The 20,301-nt window shown below is 37.4% G+C and overlaps 4 protein-coding genes across 4 annotated transcripts; 1 reads left to right on the top strand and 3 right to left on the bottom strand.

Annotated features, from left to right (window-relative positions):
* Positions 1 to 259: 259 nt before the first annotated feature.
* Positions 260 to 5,904, top strand: LOC113677557 (tRNA 2'-phosphotransferase 1). The gene is made up of 8 exons (XM_089211316.1): positions 260 to 462; positions 1,163 to 1,247; positions 2,306 to 2,472; positions 2,970 to 3,068; positions 3,178 to 3,250; positions 4,322 to 4,378; positions 4,959 to 5,066; positions 5,456 to 5,904. The coding sequence occupies exons 1-8, from the start codon at positions 403 to 405 to the stop codon at positions 5,482 to 5,484; spliced, it is 678 nt and encodes a 225-aa protein (XP_089067442.1). The 5' UTR covers positions 260 to 402; the 3' UTR covers positions 5,485 to 5,904.
* LOC113677508 (uS5 assembly chaperone PDCD2) lies at positions 5,657 to 9,898 on the bottom strand. Its single transcript, XM_089211304.1, has 4 exons — positions 9,196 to 9,898; positions 7,824 to 8,086; positions 7,002 to 7,115; positions 5,657 to 6,011 (listed from the first exon to the last, which is right to left on the bottom strand). Exons 1-4 carry the CDS (start codon positions 9,782 to 9,784, stop codon positions 5,826 to 5,828), a joined length of 1,152 nt encoding a protein of 383 aa, XP_089067430.1. The 5' UTR covers positions 9,785 to 9,898; the 3' UTR covers positions 5,657 to 5,825.
* Positions 9,899 to 10,427: 529 nt separating this feature from the next.
* On the bottom strand, positions 10,428 to 13,061 carry LOC113677568 (uncharacterized). Its single transcript, XM_027194386.2, has 3 exons — positions 12,857 to 13,061; positions 12,310 to 12,367; positions 10,428 to 11,843 (listed from the first exon to the last, which is right to left on the bottom strand). Exons 1-3 carry the CDS (start codon positions 12,887 to 12,889, stop codon positions 11,410 to 11,412), a joined length of 525 nt encoding a protein of 174 aa, XP_027050187.1. The 5' UTR covers positions 12,890 to 13,061; the 3' UTR covers positions 10,428 to 11,409.
* Positions 13,062 to 13,455: 394 nt separating this feature from the next.
* LOC149043091 (uncharacterized) lies at positions 13,456 to 17,551 on the bottom strand. Its single transcript, XM_089211287.1, has 3 exons — positions 17,053 to 17,551; positions 15,116 to 15,697; positions 13,456 to 14,955 (listed from the first exon to the last, which is right to left on the bottom strand). The coding sequence occupies exons 1-3, from the start codon at positions 17,279 to 17,281 to the stop codon at positions 13,811 to 13,813; spliced, it is 1,956 nt and encodes a 651-aa protein (XP_089067413.1). The 5' UTR covers positions 17,282 to 17,551; the 3' UTR covers positions 13,456 to 13,810.
* Between the last annotated feature and the right edge of the window lie 2,750 nt (positions 17,552 to 20,301).

The raw sequence follows: 20,301 nt of genomic DNA on the forward strand, positions 1-20,301 counted from the left end.
GGGAAGTGGTATTCGCTTAGCATTTTTGTATGACGATGCCGACGGTTTGTGAACCATGAAAAAGTTTCTCAAATGACAAGGCTTTACTAGTGAGATGAGAGAAGGTGTATAGATATTGTTTAGACACACTAAGATAAGATATAGTCATTATTGATTCAAAATTTAGACAGTTTTTTCACTTTTACTGCACTTAAAAGGTCGGGTTGGTGCTTGACTGCGTGACGGATGATACGAATGAGCAGGTCCTGGTAACTAATTGGAACGCGTGACATACAATAATTGTGGTGCAATAACTACACTAGAGGATGATTTCTTCGTTTTTGTGGGGACTTGTAGGACACCAGATGAAATGGGGGATATTTAAGTTAAGCTTTTTATGTTTAGAAATAACTTTTGATTAAAATGAACAATTCGCGAAGTCAGCGACTCGCAGATGAGGCAAGCGCTGAAAAGCCGCTAAAGGTGAGGAACATCCGTTTAACTTTTTCGTAAAGTAAAATTCGATTGTCCAGCATTTTTTAACACTCCTAGTCTCAGACAAGAGCGAGCAATATTCTGGATAAATCCATAAATCTAGGACAGTGTAAAAGGAGACGGACTCACAAAGGTTATGGATTTGAATGATGGAGAGGCCGGCCCACTTTTCCGCCACAAACTTTCATTGGCAATCTCCCCTCAATAAATGATAATGACTCTTTACTCTCTACTGCCTACCCTAGGTCAATGAATAACTGTAGATCATTCTCACCGGACATGCCTTCTTACGATACTGTTTTTTCGTTACGTGTGGCTTAATTAGCTAACAGACTTTTGATTTTTCCCTTCACCAATCACATATTTTCCTATACATTATTTCAACCTAATTTTAGAATCGTTCTTACTATCAGAAAGCATAATTCATAAGTGACAGTATAGTACCTGATCTAGGTCTACAGATATCGGCGTTAAGGTTACGGCGAAATTCGTAATTTAATTCGTTTGTCTCTACATAGGGGCATTTCATGAAGCCACATAGTTTGTCGGAAGCTTTATATTATTACCACGAAAACAGCGAGTTTTGTAATTATCATAATTACCTGCAGATATTTCCTGCCGTGAAATTTGATACAACCTGACTAATTTCATTAGGGAAAAAAAAAGGCAATTTTTTTTCTTTTGTCAGAGAGGTCACAATATTCAACTGTCCAAAGCTCTTTCTTACATTCTTCGACATGGTGCATCAAAAGAGGGGCTGCAAATGTCTGAAGGTAAATGTTTCTAGAATTGTATTATTACAGCTATAATACATGTTTGAGATTTTTCAGGTAGTATTAACATCTAGGTGATTTTAAGTTTTACCACATACTTAAGTAACAATGCTATTGAATTAAGGGGATCAGTTTCTAAAGAAACTATGATGGTGCATTGGTGGAAAAGTATAACAGGGTAATTTAGTGTTATCAACTGAGTTGATGATGTAAATATTGGCCACCATAGCTTTTAAACTCTTCACTGTTGCCAATTGATGTTATCAATTCAATTGATAATACTGAATTACCCTGTTAAGAATTTTATATGTTCCCTTTTACTGATAAAAAGAGAGGCCTAATGTAACTGCAGGCAGTAAATCTACTTATGAATAAAGTTCCCCTGTGAATGTAAAGGATCAAAAGCCTGATTGGTCAAGCCATGTTGGTTCACTTTGCTGCTGCAATGTTTATCCTGGTCGTGAGTGATCCAAGCCCTAAAAAAAACTGGCTAACTTTGTCAAAATCATACACTGATGGCAATCAAGGGAGCCATCCCCACTTACGGCTAGTAAGCAGTTGAGATCTTGCAATTGTGTAAGATTCAGAGTCATGGCCTGCTCTCCAAGCATTTGATTCATGACAAGCCAACTTGGAAGTACCAATTAAGCCTAGGGTAGATGGATATGGCCTCTGGAACAACATCAAAATCTGAATTCATGCACTCAATTGAAGACCTGCAAGACTTAAATTAATGTAAAAAAAAATCCACATTGAATTTAAAAGAAAATTAATCCCATCAAGTAGTATTAACACTTTCACTCCCAAGATTCAAAATATCATATCGTCTCACCATCTGTCACACACATCTTGTATCTGAGAATTTGATGTTGTAAGTCTAGCAGTTCATTATATGTAAACAGTAATTTTCCTTTTCTTCCATCACCCATCTGTTTTAGAATGTATTGAGATTCTTGAGAGAAATGAATTATTATTATTTTTTTGGTCAGGCAAAGAATGATTTACTCAACGATTATAGAATATATTTGTTAATATTAATTTGATATTTATGCCCACAGGATTTGTCTTTGTTGATGAGCTGTTAAAATTACGACAGTTTAAAAGATATTCTGAGAATGAAATCAGAAAAGTTGTTGATGAGAATGACAAGAAGAGGTTTGCCCTGAGACTTGATCCACTGACAAACAGGCTGCAAATCAGAGCAAATCAAGGACACACCATTGAGGTTAGCATTTCTGCATTGTAAGAGATTAGGAATGTTGACTTTCAGAAAAGAAATCTCTTTAGACAATCACGATGCAAGATTTCAGTTTTATGTTATATTATTAGGGCTTACAATATGACAATTCAATATCAAACAGCCAAGTGATGAGAATAGCTATAAATGTTTACTAATAATTTAAAATTTATGATAATAACTTGTTCAGCCCAATATACATATGAAAAAATATGATCTAAACATTCGATGACTAATGAAGTGGGCCTTGGATCCAGCATGCACAACTTTTTCACTGACTTCTGGATTAAAGTGCAAATGGACAAAACAACTCCAGCCTTTGCTCAAATTGGCCAATGAAACTAAGGGTATTTTATCCAACACTAAATTCTCAGAAAAAAATTCATGAGAAATGTTTTATGAGATATACCTTCATTAAGATATCAGGAGTGAAAGAGTTAATAATTGTTGGTTGATTTTTTTCCTTTTTTTTTTTGGCATTTTAGGTTGATGACCTTGAGCTTAATCCCATCACAGATCCCTCTGATGCACCAGTTGTTGTGCATGGCACCTATCATGAGTGTTGGGAGCTAATAAAGGCTCAGGTGGGTGTTTTTACTTTTTTCACTGATTTTTTTTGCTCTGACTCCTTTTTCATCAACCTCATCTGGCTCAGTTGGTACTTGCAAAAAACACATTTTTTTCTTTTATTAGGGTTTGTCAAGAATGAGCAGAAATCACATCCATTTTGCACCAGGAGAACCAGGGGAAGAAGGAGTCATCAGTGGTGAGTAAATTAAAGTTTATAAATACAGTAAATGCTGTGCCTCTCTAAGTTAACAATTTATTTTGCTAGACATTGTGCAATACATTTCTGTATTTAAAGAATAGAATACATACCTGTATTCTGAGGAAGGGCCAGTGCTTGAAATGTCAGCTTTTAAACTCTTTACAGTGGCCAATTTATGTAATCAACTCAGTTGGTAACACTAAATTACCCTGTTATATTCTCCCACCAATGCAGCACCACCATTTCTTCACAAACTTACCCCTCTTTACTCATTTGTTTTTAAAGAAGGGTAATTTAGTGTAAACATTTGAGTTGATAACCTAAATTAGCCTCAGTAATGAGTTAATAAGCTCAGGTCTCGAGCATTAGCCCTTCTTCAGAGCTAAATGGGAAGGGCTAACACTTGAAACATCAGCCTACAAACTCTTTACAGAGGCTACTTTATGATATAAACTCAGTTGATAACACTTAATTACCCTGTTATAAATACCCTTGCACCGATGCAGCACCAAAGTTTCTTTAGAAACTTACCTCTCTATGTATTTGAAATACTAATAACAAATATTACAAATAAAATCATCAATGATGGTTCCATTGTAAGGCTCAAAGATAACCCTTTCAACAACTTATAGTAACACTGTGCCTTAATTTTGGTTTACATTTATTGTGCACTTCTGGTTGAGAAGGTTGATTAAGAGTCCACAACTCCTGTTTAAATCAATTTTTTACACAATCTTTATTTTTTGTAAGAAGTAATGACACTTTTGAAGCCAATCAGTCTTTAATACCTGTGCCTCAGTGAGTGGCTTTACAAAGAGCCAATCAGGAGTGTAACATAAAAAGCTTAAGGAAAATTACTTAGAGTACAAGTGGAGAAAAAAAAAACAACAACAACAACAACAAACCAATTGAAGAAAACAAAGTAGAAAAAGGGAGAGATGGGTGATTGTCCCCATAATTTTTGATATAACATGTGAATAAACTGATCTTTTCTTATCTTAACATGTGTCTGTGAGTCAGTCAGTTATTCTTGTTTTATTTTACTAAATTTAATTTGTAATCCTTTAGGAATGCGTTCAAGCTGTGAGATCCTGGTGTTTATTGACCTCAGAAAGGCACTGAGTGGTACAGTGACTGATAATAAGTTTGGATCAATATCAGTATCTGGGCAACGGCCCACCTACCCCTCCCCTAACCCAACAACAGTCAATTGATAACAATTTAGGGTGAATGTTGGGTTAGGGGAGGGGTAGGTGGGCAGTTGCCCAGATACTGATATTGATCCATAAGTTTTATAATATGTGGTTGACTTGTGATTTATTTGTCCCAGTTTTGTTTAATATTGTAATTTTCCTGTTTTTGTTTTGCTTTTGGATTCTTTTTATTTTATTTTACTGATCAAAGTGTTATTACTTGAATCCTTCACACTGGTCCCATATTATTATACACTCTAGTTAATAGTTCACCATAGAGTCTTTATGGATCAGTGGTAGAGTGTTGGAGCACAGAGTTCAAAGGTCAGAGGTTTGATTCCTCATAGAAACTCAGAATCTTTTCTGCTTCCAACAGGACACAAAAAAATATTTCTCTACATAAAGCAATGTTGGTAAAAACTTTAACAATTAGGCAACAAAGTATAGTGTTCTTGAATTACAGTTTTTTTTACCCATTGAAGTATTAATTAATACATTTTTTTCCTATTCAGACGGATTCAAATTTTATCGATCAGCCAACAATGTGATTCTGTGTCCCGGGAATGAACAAGGATTTCTTCCACCTCAATACTTTGAAAAAGTTATGCAGACTAAACCCAGTAAGTATTTAATTTTAATTTCTTTCACGATAGAACAGTCTACATCTTATACCCCATTCACACCAGCAAAACATGTTTTGTTAAACTGGTTTTCATTGAATGAAAATTATAAACAGAGAACTGAAAAACTTGATTTTCCATTGGATTCAAGTACTTGCTAACTTGCATTTCCAATGTGCTACATTCAAGTCAAAAATATTCAGTTAAATAGTTTCTATGAAGAAAAAAAAATTAAACTGTGTTTAACAAAACAACTTTTAAACATGTTTAAGCTTTGGTGTGAATGGGGCATTAGTAGAAAAGAAGCCATCTAACAGAGCACTCAAACTCTGCTGGTTGGTGAGGATTTAATGCTTTTTAATGTGGCATTGTTTTGTTTTTGTTTTCAGAAAGACAACTACTTCTCTCTGCCCACTGATCATAAAATTTACAATTACTGGTATATGCAAATACACGTTGTGATTAAAATCTTTCCTTGGTTTGAAACTTTTCAAAAACCACAGAAAATGTACATTCAAACCACAAAGTATATTGTACACAACTTATATAAGGGGGGGGGGGGGTGAATAAGGGGTGAGACCAGTCATAACTTTGTAATTTTGTAATTTTATTGATCAATCATGTAATGATGAGAAGATCAAGAAATCAGTGACTGATCAGTTACACCAAATACATGTCAGAAAAAAATGAAACTAGACCAAAATTAATTTTCATTTAATAATTAGTTGTACTAGTAAATAAGGTTAAACATGAAACTCCTCATCCAGTTCCTAACGCAGTAGTTGGTATCCCTGTGTCTGCAAAGTTTTGTTTCCAAATAAACTCAGTTTGATATGAACTTCCATCACCACAGCTCTGAGCACAAGTATACACAACTAATGTTCCCCAGTCAACACTTTCTTCAAGACTGTCCACCTGCAAGTGGTTGAGCAACTGAGGCATAATCTGAAAAGGAAATTAAGAAGCAATCTTTAGTAAGATCAATTAAAAATTTTTAAAAAATCATTACAAAGATTAATTTAAGAGAAGAAACTCAAACAGAGTATAAAAAAAGCCATAACAGGTGCTATGAAGACTTTGTAGCCATGATATGGATTCTCTACTTCAGTCATTAGATTCACACCTGTTACCACAACAATATTTTTGTTGAGTGAGATGTGTGAAGGAGAAAGTGCAATGGACACTTTCCTGCAAATGGCAACCTTGTCTGTCTTGGTTTGGATTCATCCCCAGTAAATGGAAACAAATAATGAGAATTTTAAAAATGCCCTCATTTTGCCTTGATAGCGTTACTATGGAAATATTGTAGTTCCCATTCCTTTTTGCAAGTGTGCATACAAGCATGCACACTCACTTTGCCACTGTGTCTATTGCCCTGATAATTTTCTTATCTGAGGACTGAAATATTTGCCATTAGGAATAACAAAGAGAGGTTATTTTAATCCCTTAGTTCCCTGAGGTGATAAGCAAGTACAGGTATATTTTCCTCACAATATTGTTGCATTTCTCAGCCAACATAATGGGAAGAAACAACTTTATCAGCTCCAAGGTGTTACCCAGATACATATTTGTACAACTTACACTGAATTTACATCTTAGGAATTATGATGCATTATTTTAAAGTACAAAAATGATCCTTAGAGATGAGCTGCAATGAAAGAAATTGCACAAAAAAGAAGCCTGAAAAAGTCAGGTTTTGATAGGATTGGGATGCATGCCTCACAGATACTAGTTGAGCTGTGTAAAGCCACATGTTGGGAGACAGGCAAATTTTAGTGATCTCTTCATTTGTGTAAAAGAATATTCAGTATTCAATTTTGCAACAAAAAAGAGAATTTTCTGTTCAAAACATTGAATGCAACAAAACACACCACACATGGAGAAAGTGCCATTATCACAGCTTTCAAAAGCCTTAAATGCTACCAACATCATTACCTGAAATTCAAACACCCTTTCAGAACCACAATCACATCTTGGAATGTCGTCTTCGCTAGGCTTGCCTTCATCAGAGACCCAGAGAGGTTCACCATTTTGGTGATAGCGCAAAACCTGAAGGACAAAACAGGACATCTATCACAAAAAGTTCTAAGCTTGCAAAAAATTCCCTGTTAAAAGGGTTGTATTCCAAGAACTCGCACATGTGCTCTAACAGACTAATAATAACATTACTTTGTCTTTAAAAGAAGACTGTAATGGAGAGGGAAAAGGTCTTTACAAAAGTGCTAGCATTAAATTTTTGGATCAATATCAGTATCTGGGCAACTGCCCACCTACCCCTCCCCTAACTCAACAATAGTCAATTGATAACAAGTTAGGGTTAATGTTGGGTTAGGGGAGGGGTAGGTGGGCAGTTGCCCAGATACTGATATTGATCCAAATTTTTTTTTGTCAGCCCAGTTCATCCAAATGGAACTAGAACTCTGGTAAATCTGAGTGGACAAAAAAGGAGGTTCCATAACTTACAGTACAGACTGAGAAAATGAGGTTATTGAGACATTTATAAATAGATCTCTGGGGTCAAATAGAGGAGGAAGATTTCATTTCAAACAAACTTCTGAATTCAGCAGGCTGTCCAGTGAAATACAGCCCACTAAATTGACCAATCATGGTGCATGAGTTAGATATGTAAAGAAACAATAAATTATCTCCACTACCCAACACCCAATTAACAGACTTTAACAAGCACAGTAACCATTTAGTACTGAATGAAGGAAGGAGAATGATTTACAATTCTTTCTTACTCTCTCTTTAACAGACCTGTTTAGGTTCTCTGGTAATTCTCTTTTTGAATTTCCTAAACTGTTTATCAGCAAGTAAAGCTTCCTTTCCAAGAGAAGCTAAGGATTCTAGTTCTTTGTCACTTTCTGTATCAGTGAGCAGCTCATTTGCTCTCACAAACTGTTTGTATTCATCTAATCTGTCCTTTTCACTTTTCTCATTTTCATCAGTTAAATCTGGTTCTGTTTCAATAAGTAACTCATATTCTGGAAAGAGAATTCTTCTGTTCCTACACTTGTTGCCTGGAAACAAAAATGAATGAATAAACAAATAAATAAAAGAAAATACAAACAAACTGAAAAAACGCATAAAAACCAAACTAAAATTTGATAAACTCTTAGGGATATGTTATGATTTTAGATAAATGAAATTCATATATTTGCACTGTGACGAGGAAACAAAATTATATATTGCAAATATATGAATTCATATATCTAAAATCATCATTCATCACTTAGATGGTTTATTTGGACCCAACACATTGACCAGCTCCCAGTTGGCTTGTTAGCTCAGTTGGTAGAGTGCTGCATGGTATTGCAGAGGTCATGGGTTCAAATCTCAAACAGGCCTGAATTTAGTTCTTAGGGATATGTTGGAGGTATTAAAATAGTTTGATAATTTTCAACTTTAATGGTTTTACTGTTATACGTTCCAATAACTTCTACAGTTTGATGATTATTAGTGCTGAAATATGTTCTGACTGGTTTGTCATATTTTTGTTTACATAAAAGCCCTACACAGCTTGCTATGAAATTCAACCATTTAACACTTTGAGACTTGAAATGCATCCTGTTAAACGTGATCATCAATATCATTATTTTAATTGTAATAAATGAATTAGGCAAAGTCCTCACACAATGCAAGATCTCTGCACAACCACCTGCTTTGTTATGCACACAATTCTTGGATATAGAAAATAATTTTGAAAATGATAATTTATATTGTCTTTTGGGCTATAGCTTGGTTTTAAAATAATATGAGGTTTAACTAAAAATATTCCTGCATCCAATTTAGTACAACTGTACATTTAATGAATGTTCTGTAGAAGAGAAAGTGATGAAGAAGTAAATAAGACAAATCACACAAACAAATGATAGAAGGCTATTGAAGAATTCTTTACACCTTCTTTACACCATTCTACTAAATGGGCCTCCAGTACACTTCTTTCCTAAGATCATGGAGTAAAACGCAAAATGACTCTATTAGGAACCCTTTAACAGTCCCAGAGGCGATCAACATGTCCCCTTTCCTTCTTAATACCCATATACTATCCAGCATAACTAATTTACAAGAAAATGTACAGCATCTAGAACTGACAATCAGACCTTGTGAGTTAAAAGTTTAAAATCACCTTGTAACAGTTGCTCTTTACTTTCCTGTGGGCACAGTTTCGGACACAAGTTCTTATGACCTGATTTCCAATCCACCGTCTGATGTTCACGGCCACAGTACTGTGCCACGTGACATTTAGAACATTTCTTATCCCCTTTACACCCGCACACATCGCATAAACTGATCCATGTTTTGGGTTTGAACTCTTCAGCTACACATTCCATAGACAGCTCGTTAATTTCGTCCAATTCTGGCGGCGGATTATAGCTGTAAAACTTGTTATCGCGTTTTAATTGATTTCTTAGTACAAGGAAACAATCGGTGTAGTTTTTAGAGTGACAATTGCCATCTTTACAACAAAATACGAAGATCGTTCGATGGAAACTTTGGTCATGTGGCATGGGAGCGTACACTTGTAAGAGAAATGCCATCGGTTTGAGGCAGATTTTGCACACCATACAGCTTGAATTGGGTAACTCTTGCAAGTTTAACCATGCTGGGGTTCCACCGATTTTGCTCGGAAAGAAGGCGCTTGTCATCTGCAGTTTACGAACAGCATCGTCACCAATTTCTTCTACAAATCCTAATTCCACTTCTTTGGCCGCCATGTTGATTCACAAAGTTGACCGCTGACGAGGAAAGGTACGGGCTCTATTCCAGATGGTAGTTTGAGGAAGGAGTGGGCATGACAGGGATTAAAAAATAAATAAATAAAAAAAAAAAAAGAGTTAAAACATGGGGTGTAAAAAAGAAATCTTGGTGCAACCAATAGGAGTTAAACCTTTGACCCAATTTGTACTTCAGATGCCTTACCTCTGGGCTATAGGAGTCTGATGGCAGGCTAGAGTATTTCACTAGGTCTATGGTGACAAACTTCCTGCTTACAGGTAGGGTAGGAAATGTGTCAATATGTGATGCTTATGCCCAGTGACATGGAAATGCAGATGGTCAAATGAAGATGATCAAATGTAGAGGATCAAACAGTAGATTACATACAAGATACCCCTATTTAGAAAGCTCTTTGATGCTGTCTTGAATATTTGAATCGATCATAACAAATTTGCACAAGTCAATATAATTGATAGTTATATGTATGATAATTTTACATAATAATAATAATCAACAATCACTGAATAAGCTTGGAGAAACTTTTGGGATTAAATAGCATCATACTACTTCTGCATGCCAATTCAAGCTACATACATTCATTCAAATAAAAACAAATGTGTGACTAAAAAAAAACAGTCTGTATCTGAGAGGGTAACTTTAATTTTTCATAGATTAACTATAGTACACTATAGTAATAACAAAGTATCTATTAAACAACTAAACAAAAAAATACACCCCTAATCACCATTAAATTCTATTTGTATTCATTGTGAAGTTATGAAGTATCAACATCCTACAAATATGTGTTCTGATATGTAATTTAATTTTCATACATTGATTTTTCCACATACTTACGAAAAGTTATGTACTCAGTTTAAATACTGTCACTCAAACTTCTGGCCAGGGAGGAAATGCATTTACAATAATTACAGTGAGAAATACTTTTACTGCTATATGTAACAATATCAACAGAATGAATTTGTTGTGAAGCTGAATGGGATACATGACTGTATAAATTCATTATTTTTTATGTCTTGGTAAGGTTATCACAGCTTTCAAAAATACCTCACATTAAAGCTCGATCTAAATATGTAGGAAAAAGTGAACTTAGAATAATTTACTGACACAATAACTTAAATGAAGCCTGAGAAAGCAGAAACAATTTTTGCTCTATAAAAAGACCTCATAGTCTTCATATATTGAGCTATTCTGAAAGTCTACCTCATGCTTTCAAATGCTTTCAGTAGAAACAGAAGCATATGACCTAGGTTATAAGCTCAGTTCTGGTTGTACCATATGGCTTATTGGCAAATATTACCAGTACATGTCATGTGTAGCAAGCAAGTCATCTTTCATTCAAGGCTGATTCCTAGGCTAATTTCAAGCTTTTTCTCTCAGGGTTTTCATTAAGTTTCAAAGCAAACAGCAAAAACTGCAAGGTAGATGGCTAACAAAAGTGCAATTTTCACTCCATTGTTCTTAGTTTCAGAAGATTTTGCAGGAAATATTGTTAGAAATATATACAGTGAATTTTGCCCCTAATTGGCTCTTAATATAGAAATCCCAGTATCTACTTGCAGCTTTTTTGCTGTCTCTACGTTCCTCTAAAACACTGTTCCCTCCTTTAATCAAATCCTCCTCCATCATCAAAACCTCCACCATCAAATCCACCACCATCATCAAACCCCCCACCACCATCAAACCCACCATTGTCACCATAATGTTCATGATACTCAGGGCCTCCATAGTGATGGTGCTCGTGAAAGTGATCCCCACCACTATGGAAGTGGTCATGATCATGGATATGGATATGTGACCCGTGCCCATAGTAATGAGGTCCATGCAGAGCATTTGCCATTACTGCTCCAGCTGCCATTCCAACCAAGAGGTCTCCACCTCTGTCTCTATCCTGGACCACAACTGTCTGAGGTTGCTGAATGACCCCAGGAGTTCCATATCCAACGGGCTGACCAGGATAACGCTGGTTGTAGTAAGCTGGTGGTGGTCCACGTTGTTGTGGATAGACTGCTTGTCGTGGGTAAGATGATGGATATTGCACTGGAAATAGGAAATTTATCAGAAACTGTTATGAGGGAGACATTGTTTGATAAATATCTCAATGTTTCTGATGATGGAGGTGACTCAGTTAACTGTTAATTCCACAGTCAGATACCATTTATTAAGTTATTTGTTACATAGCACAACAGAGGCATTATGTGACAAAATGTTGGAAAAAAATGGAAAATTTTCTGCTAAGTTGCAGGTAAGCTGGCATACAAGTTAAAACACCACTTAATATTTCATGCCATCTTCAATCATGCTCTCTTCACACACAACAACCATCAGTGGTCAGCATTTGCCAGTAACAGTGCACTGTTACCCTCTGATTCCAGCTTTTTTTACAATCTCGCCCACGAGCTGAGACTTTTCACAAGAAAGAGTCTCATATCTACCCTCCGGCAGAAAGCTTCCCAACAATTAACATACATAGGACAAACATTTTCTTAAAATTGGCGATACTAACCTACGGTTTGAGTTCCACTGTATTGTGGTGTTACCACAGTCGATTGCTGAGTTGTTATCTAGTAGTAAACAAACCAGAAATAATAATACGGTTTATGTTACAGAAGTTACTAATCCTGCGTTACATCTTTTCACTAGTTGTGAGAGTTGAGACAAGTGTCTTTTCCAGATCAATGGCTTTCATTTCTAGCTAAAGCATCGTTAGGGAGCAAAGTATACAGTTTTGAAAACTCCAATAGGTTATAGTAAGGGAAAATTTAAAGAATAACTTGGGAGGATGAAGAAACAATTCACTTGACCAATTTTATTATGGCCATTGGTGTTCTACAAAATTGGTGTCGATGTCTTGACGTTAAGTATACGCTTGTCTTCATTACTTCCTGATTAATTAAACGAGATAATGGTCGACTGGATGTTCTAAAAATCAGCCTCAAAAGAGAAATTAAAACAAATCAAGTCACCTGCGTGACAGCAATTTAAGGGAAAGCAGTAAATCGAACGATTGCAACTCAGAGAAAAGATTATTTCCCTCTGGTTTGAACTCTTACCACAGCACCCGACGAAGAACTCCCGCAACCCATGAAGAAACAATTATAAACGAAAAAGCACCATGGTGAAAAATCGTCTACATTTGCACAACATTTATCACGAGTATTGAAGATTGAACGAAGAAAATCGATTACTAGCAACTAATTCTAGTCAGAGCGCCTGCGTATGACGTGCGGGTTCCATGGTAACGATGGCAGCAAAAACAGCTGGGACATTTAAAGTGAAAAACATGACGTAGTATTTTGGAGAAATTTTGTATATACTTCCCTTGGCCTGTGAAAACAATTCTTCCACGCATCATTCGAGATTCTCGCACCAGACGCTAATCCTGGCATCAGAGAGGTGTTTTTCCAGGTTATTCAAAAGAGCATTCCAGAAATCGTACCGTCTCAGGTTGAGAATCTTCACGGAAAATTCTGATTTTTTCGCTTTACTTCTCGTATTCGTGAATAATAAAAAATAATTTTCCTTCTTCGACTGCCGGCTCGATTAATTCGGCTGAGCCCGAAATTCACAAACAATTTCAATCTTAAAATAAAAATTCCTTTCTTCGACATAGTGATATAATGTGGCGGAAACCGAAGGTCGATTTTAGATATTAGTCTTCTTGTTGTTGTTGTTGTTTTTGTTCTTATGTTTCAGTTTGTCATATTTTAGTTGTTTGGTTCTCTGTCTATCTTCTTTATTTTTCATCTTTTTTTCCTCGCCGGTAACACTGATGGGGTGTATCTGATTACGTGTTAAGGATGTCAAAACTGGTGGAAATTTTACACTTACTTTTTAAGTTTGTTCTTACTAGTAATTGCTCAAGATTATCCGAATCTAAACTGCCAACCGCAACAATAAAGTTTATAATGTCAAATACGACTTAAATCTGTGGTAATGTTATAGAGTCAACGAAAGTTTTCAATACTTTTCAAATGCAAGGCCGTTACCACTTGGGCAATGTAGCGTTAAGATACACCATAACACTTCAGTTTTCCCAATGTATAATATCCTTTTTCGTGCGAGCCATTTAAGTCTCCGAGTCTAATTTGTGTTACAGGCAGAACCGCCTTGTCCGTCAACAGACCGCCATCCTCTCTCCAGCCACTGAAACTGCCTCTACAATTACACATGTGACCGCTGGAACAAGAATTTGTTACTCCGCATGCGCACTTATTGTCATGTCCTGTAGCTCCTCCCCAATAGTTCATCCGCGTTCCACTGCGTGACACCCACCAAGCAAAACCAGCCTCGAAAAACGCTACACCAGCTGTACACTCAAAGTTGAGGAACTGTTCGCAATTTTGTGAGACTCGAGTTAGTGCTGCTAGTTGAGCAATACTGACTCCGGTGTATTGCACATCTTTTCTGTAACATCCAGCACCACCACATCCCCCTGATTTGTAATCAACAAAGGTTCTACTCTCACTGTCATGATTAATGACCGTCACGCCAACTCCACCTTTGTCACTCATGTCACAGTACACATTGAAGGGTGTCACGCCTCCTCTGTCATCAGGATAAATCATATAAGTACCTGAAGATGTTCCACCATTGTGTGTTTTTATGTCACTACAAGAGGTTGGTTTTCGAACTTCAAGCACAGTAGTTGCAGAAACAAAGCGATGAAAGTTTCGTGCGATGCAAGTGTAGGATCCAGCGTCGTGGCGAGCAACATTTTTTAAAAGTAGAGAGCCATTTGAATAAAGGATATGACCTGAGGGCAGACCTTGGCCCGTCCGCTGCCACACGACTTCTCTTGCTCCTTGTGCTTCGCAAGTCAGTAATACATTTTCTGAAGGTATGAATGAACGTTTATGGGGAGGGAGTAATGTAAACTTGAGTTGTTCAAACACGATGACTTGTGTATGGGCCGAGTCCTCGTTAAGAATGTTCTTTGCCGAACATATGTAGTCTCCGCCGTCTGTTTTAGTCACATTGGTTATTTCCAATCTGCCATTAAAAACTCTTGATCTTTCGTTGGACATGTGACCGACTGCTTTTCGCCACGTGACCGTTGGTGTTGGCTGACCAGTAGCTTGGCAATTCAGACTCACTTTGTGTCCTTCTTCAACGATAACAGATGAGGGTTTTTGAATGATTGATGCACCGACTGAATAAAAAACAGAGAGGTAAAAAAAAGGTGAGTAAACTTTCCAAGTAACCCTCGAGGTGATAATTGTAATCATAATTTTTTCCGTGGGGTTGATTTTTAAAATGATGGATTTTTGTTAGTTTAGGTCAGCTTAACAACTGAATGTTTTATTTCTTACCTTGAACAGTCAACCTAGCCAATGACGTCATAACCCCAAGAATATTCCTCGCTTCACAAGTATAGGTTCCATTATCTTTTAACGTGACACCATTGATGACCAGGCCACCAGCAGTTGGCACGACTCGTTTGTCTGCAAGAAGACTGGAGTTATCTCTCAGCCATGTGACTTTAGGCTGTGGGTTTCCTTCAACCTCACATTGAAACGAGGCTGTACCAGTTTCGTTTACCACTATCGGCATTGGAGGTGTAACAATAGAGGGAGCTGAGATTGATTTACCAGGCTCGCCCCTAGCTCCAGGAGGGCCCAAAGGTCCGAGAGGTCCCTGAATGCCCTGGGGGCCCTGATTTCCTTTAGGTCCCTTTACTCCCTGTGGCCCAGGTGGTCCATTTTTACCTGGAGGGCCTCTTTGACCAGGTCTGCCTCGTCTTCCCCTGATGCTCTTGGGGCAATGAACACTGCAGGCTTGGCTCTTGATAGCGAGTCGTACTTCTTTTCTGATCGATTCACGATCGATGGTTACGCTGGCGTTTGATCTCCCGTCTGTATTTTTCACTTGCCTTTTTTGACGAGTTTGAAGTTCTGCAAGAGACATCACAGTATAAGTGCGGCTACGTTCCACTTATCTTATTAGGACACTTCTAAGATGCATAATATCTCTGCTTTAAAACGCGGGAAACTTCGGAACCTCTTGTAGATAAAATAATATTAAGCCTCGAAAATGGCCTATCTAGAAGCCTCGATTTCCAGTAGCTGCTTCAAAAATCAGTGAACTCGACATAGGGATAGAACTTGAGCCGAAGCTAGAGATTATTTTCGTTAAAGTAGCAATTTCTCGATCGCGAAACTCGACCAACGATTTGTTGTGTATATATTTAATTTTTAATTGTACCTTCAAGTGAACAATAACTTAAACGCTTCTTTCCAAAGCACATTCACCTGCATGATTCAGTCGCAAAGTCGTAACTTCTGGTGTATGAACTCTCCCATAAAGCCTTCCTAAGTTTATATTTTAGTCTTGGTGTGGCCCATGGATTCCGTTAAGAATTCGGGTAGTTCTTCTACAAAAGTACCCATCATTGCAAAAGGAGAGGAAGGAATTTCTCTTCTTTAAGACTGCTTGTCATAGTTTTGTAGTATTTGAAATAGAGCTAGAACTTTTTTTAATTGAAACGACACGAAAGAAAGCCGAACATGTTGCCAATGGAGTAGAAAAGTAGCTGAATTTATTTAAAATTGACTGAAGCATAGAGGAATGAAGAATATTTAAAGTGACAAAAACCTTCATTAGGATTCTTCCTATTTTTGAAATTGAACGAGCTTTCCCGGAAAGCTAAAGGAAAGAAAATATGTTGTTTCCAGCGAAACTGATTTTTTTTCCTGTCGTTATTGCTGAAAGGTTCGGCTTCCGTCCTGTCGGAGTGTCATCCTGTTTTGCTCACAGGAACTTACTTCCTCGTTTGATTGAAGTAACGCTTTTGATCGGAATGAAACCATTGTTTTTATCGTAAAAAAAAATGTGAAGTAAATTAACATTACTTGCTGACCTCATGATTTGTCAACTTTATTCCTTTGAAATGATATGCACCTATAAAAAGATGGCAAAAGCGATGCTTCTAATCATCACGAACTTTGCGTGACCCCTTGGGTTTCGTCAGTGGACCTTCTTTGTCTTGAGAAATTCTAAAGTCATGAGAATTTTCTCCCTTTAGAAGCTAAGAAGCTCACAATAACAATAACAGTTTTCTTGGGTTGAGAGCCACTTGATTGAAGATTCAGAGATATTCACAAAAGAAAGATAAGACGAAAATTCAGACTGAATTTCAAATGGAAACCTTTCAAAATTTCAGATAAACTTTTCAACTTTCATAACGTTACTCAGCATCTGCATTGAGTGACTTCTACTGCTTCTTGAGATTTTTTGAGTTTAAACCCACCTTCATTTGGGTAAGGATATAAAATATTCATCTCAGTCGGCTTTTCGTCATTTTCTAGGTTCTTCAGCTCGAGTTTCTCTTCTTTTGGTTGATTCAAGACTTGAAACATTTGTCGATGAGCGTGAAGTTCGATCTCGACGTGAATCAGTGCCACGACGCAAACAACGGAGAGAAATAACGATGAAAACACCAGAGAGTTAGAAACTGGCTTTGCCTTTGATTTCTCCATAACACGGAACGGAAGGCGAAACTGTGGTAAGATCTGTCTAACATGAAAATAGCTTCTTCAAACTGCAACGCATGTATTTATAATCACAGCGAGACATTACGTGTGGGTATGGAGTTCTTGCCCTCGAGTGACCTTTTCTTTTTGGTATCAGCTTGCACTATAGTCACGTTTCATAAATTTTTTTTCATCAAAGCTTTCTCAGTTTCCACCAGAACTACCCCGGTCAGCTAAGGATTTGCAATTGCAATTGTGACAATGTCACAGTCGTTTGGATGCAACCGTGTTCTGAATATCTTTATTGCGAAAAGTTATTGGCCGATGCAACGTGGAATTGACGTTGTTTTTCCTGTTCAGAGGGTGTCAATGAGGTGATAGCTTTTACGGCTAACGGTTAAAGTTTTGGCCAATTTACGGCTAACAGTTAACGTCTTTTCATTGTTTCCATCAGACATTTTTTACGGTTAACGTTTTTTACAACTAACGGTTAAAATTTGTCAATTTTTACGCCTAACGGCTAAAGTTTAAGGCCGTGTGATGGCTATCGGTTAACCCCATTAGGGACCTCTGTTCAAGGAGTCACGGTGTGCTTGCCAGAAAAGGAATAACGATTCAGGATTTCTATAGCCTTAGACTTCGGATTAGTCCACTTCTTCATTTGACTTTTCAGATATTTATCTTTCAATGGGTGCTGCATGACGAGCCAGACGTTCTTAGCAACCGAAAAAAGAGCTTTGGATCCTGCTGAGATCGAGGAGTTTTACTCCACGATCTCAGCTTGACGTCCAGCAGCTTGCAACATTCCATTGTAACAATATCCCTGCTACTGATCATTTATGTTACGCTGAAAGTGCGAACTTTCGCGCGAGCGTGTTATAATCCTGAAACGAGAGTGAGCGTTTATAATTAAAATTTCTATTTTGGTAATTAAAAACGTGTCAGTGAATGTATGCCACGTTTGGAGTGAATGACGTATTTTGGCTCTTTGATTTTTATCAATAGGCCGGGAACAAAAGCGAAAGCGGACGAGCCGACTTTATTTGCTGACTTTCCAAGTCAGCTTTCCTTTTCTCAAACCGCTCTATTTTCTGGACCGTAAACCGCCAGACAAATACGTACGTGCCAGCAAATCGATGCTAAGAAAGAGTATAATAGACCCTTTTTGTTGAACGAATCTCGGATTTCGTCATTTTGGGTCATTTTTAACACTCACGCGAAATTCCCCCTTTTTTAAGTCTGCCTGAAATGAACAAGGGACGAACCGGACGCCACGACTTTTGCCTTCGATTAATGCACGCAACACGCTCACGCTACGACTACAAACGAAACGCGTATGTCGATCAAAATGAGAACGTTGCGGAGTTTGACGGCGAAATTTAGCCGTTTAAACCGTGAAGTAGTGCGAATTCAGCATGTTAAATTTTTGATACTGTAAAATTTCGGTTATAAGCCCTTGGCTAATACTAACTACTTAATAACCGGGCGCGAGGGCTTAACTGTAAAATTCCAGACTGAGGGATGAAATTTTTGCTTTATGAACCGAGCCTCTGGGCGAGGTCCATAAATCAAAATTTCAGCCCGAAATCATAGTATGGAATTTTACAGTAAAGCCCGAGCAAACAAGGTTATTAAGTTTTTTTTATAATATGGCTTCAAATAGGTAAAGCGCGTGAAATAGAGTGAACTTATACATTGCCTTCATTTTCCGTCACAATTTCGTCAGGATAATAAAATTCAGAAAAGAAATGTTTTTTCAGAACGCATAGTTAAAGAAGAGATACGTTTTTTGTTCAATTCCTTGCTTTTTTAACGAAGTTCCTTTCAGCGAAAGTCACTAAGTTCGCTAGGTTTTGTAAACCAAAACCGTGGCGGAAAAAATCTGCTATGCCCGTGGGCGTTTACCGGGGGATTACGGACCGCTAATTAACCAATCTGAGCGCGCGTGCTATCGCAGCCATATAATAAAACTTTGTAAAGGGTTTTGGGTAGGTTTAGCGGATTGAAAAGCGTTTAGAAACAAGCCATGGTAATGTTGATCTAAATTCGTTTTTAATTTAAAGTCATATTAAAGCAAAATTTCCAGTTAGCACTGTCATCCAGCAGAGGGGGGAAGCGGGGTTATCGGGGGGCCTATAACCGGATTGTTTTGTCTGCAGGTAGATAATCTAACCAGAATTTTACAGTATACACTTCGGGTCGTTTTACACGGTACGAAATTATCGCAGTGTATTCAACAATTTCCCAGGCTGAAGTCGCAACACTTTATATTTTAAAAGCCAGCCGTCTATCATACTGCATTTTCTTTTATTTCAACCAGTACACGACTGAAATAGGACACATCCAAAGCCCGCTCTCTCCCACCCACTATATGATGCTACAGTTCCCACTGAGGCAAGCTTTCACACGCGAAGTGAAAACACTTGGTATCGTTATCGATCAGTAGGAATGCCTGCGAGTGTGTTAATCGACCGAACTACATAAGTTGAATAAGTACGCTACGGTTTTTTTTTTTTTTTTTTTTGAATCATTGGTTCTCGCCCCCTTTTGCTTTTTGTTTTCGGCACCACGTTTCCGTATTACAATTCCATATTATTTGAAATGATCCCCCCCCCCCCCACGAAAAAAAAAAAAGAAAATTGGATGATGAATAAATTTGGAACTTATTGAACAATTATTTGTTTGTTCATTCAAAGAGGGTATTCTTACGTTAAAAAAATAGCCGAATAGCCGCTATGATGGAAAGGGTATTCTGATAATAGTAATGAAAGGTAGCATCGTGAGGGAATAACATCATTTTCCAGGTTCTCCCATACCATAATCTAACAGAAATACTTAACAATTATTCCACGAGTACGCATTGGATATGAGCTGGTAGATAGCCAACCAGAGGATTGAAGTTGGCTATAACCATGTCTTACCCAACACACGCGAACCAAAATACTTATTATGCTATATATCCCAGAAGCACTCAGGCATACAACTATGCCAGGACTTCAACTTGGGTGAACCAAAGAGGATATATA

This window comes from Pocillopora damicornis, chromosome 7 (genome assembly GCF_964200805.1).
Source record: "Pocillopora damicornis chromosome 7, jaPocDami1.2, whole genome shotgun sequence".
Taxonomy (NCBI): domain Eukaryota; kingdom Metazoa; phylum Cnidaria; class Anthozoa; order Scleractinia; family Pocilloporidae; genus Pocillopora; species Pocillopora damicornis.

What these genes read in the sequence shown, in the direction of transcription:
- LOC113677568 (XM_027194386.2), bottom strand. Translation starts at nt 12,889, where the DNA reads ATGGGTTGCGGGAGTTCTTCGTCGGGTGCTGTG. An exon ending in GTTCTTCGTCGGGTGCTGTG is followed by an intron (nt 12,368 to 12,856) that starts GTAAGAGTTCAA and finishes GTTTACTACTAG; the next exon opens with ATAACAACTCAGCAATCGAC. An exon ending in CAGTGGAACTCAAACCGTAG is followed by an intron (nt 11,844 to 12,309) that starts GTTAGTATCGCC and finishes TCCTATTTCCAG; the next exon opens with TGCAATATCCATCATCTTAC.
- LOC113677508 (XM_089211304.1), bottom strand. Translation starts at nt 9,784, where the DNA reads ATGGCGGCCAAAGAAGTGGAATTAGGATTTGTAGAAGAAATTGGTGAC. An exon ending in TAAAGAGCAACTGTTACAAG is followed by an intron (nt 8,087 to 9,195) that starts GTGATTTTAAAC and finishes TTTTGTTTCCAG; the next exon opens with GCAACAAGTGTAGGAACAGA. An exon ending in TTACCAGAGAACCTAAACAG is followed by an intron (nt 7,116 to 7,823) that starts GTCTGTTAAAGA and finishes TTTGTCCTTCAG; the next exon opens with GTTTTGCGCTATCACCAAAA.
- LOC113677557 (XM_089211316.1), top strand. Translation starts at nt 403, where the DNA reads ATGAACAATTCGCGAAGTCAGCGACTCGCAGATGAGGCAAGCGCTGAA. An exon ending in GCGCTGAAAAGCCGCTAAAG is followed by an intron (nt 463 to 1,162) that starts GTGAGGAACATC and finishes TTCTTTTGTCAG; the next exon opens with AGAGGTCACAATATTCAACT. An exon ending in GGAAGAAGGAGTCATCAGTG is followed by an intron (nt 3,251 to 4,321) that starts GTGAGTAAATTA and finishes GTAATCCTTTAG; the next exon opens with GAATGCGTTCAAGCTGTGAG.
- LOC149043091 (XM_089211287.1), bottom strand. Translation starts at nt 17,281, where the DNA reads ATGGAGAAATCAAAGGCAAAGCCAGTTTCTAACTCTCTGGTGTTTTCA. An exon ending in ATATCCTTACCCAAATGAAG is followed by an intron (nt 15,698 to 17,052) that starts GTGGGTTTAAAC and finishes TGTCTCTTGCAG; the next exon opens with AACTTCAAACTCGTCAAAAA. An exon ending in GGCTAGGTTGACTGTTCAAG is followed by an intron (nt 14,956 to 15,115) that starts GTAAGAAATAAA and finishes TTTTTTATTCAG; the next exon opens with TCGGTGCATCAATCATTCAA.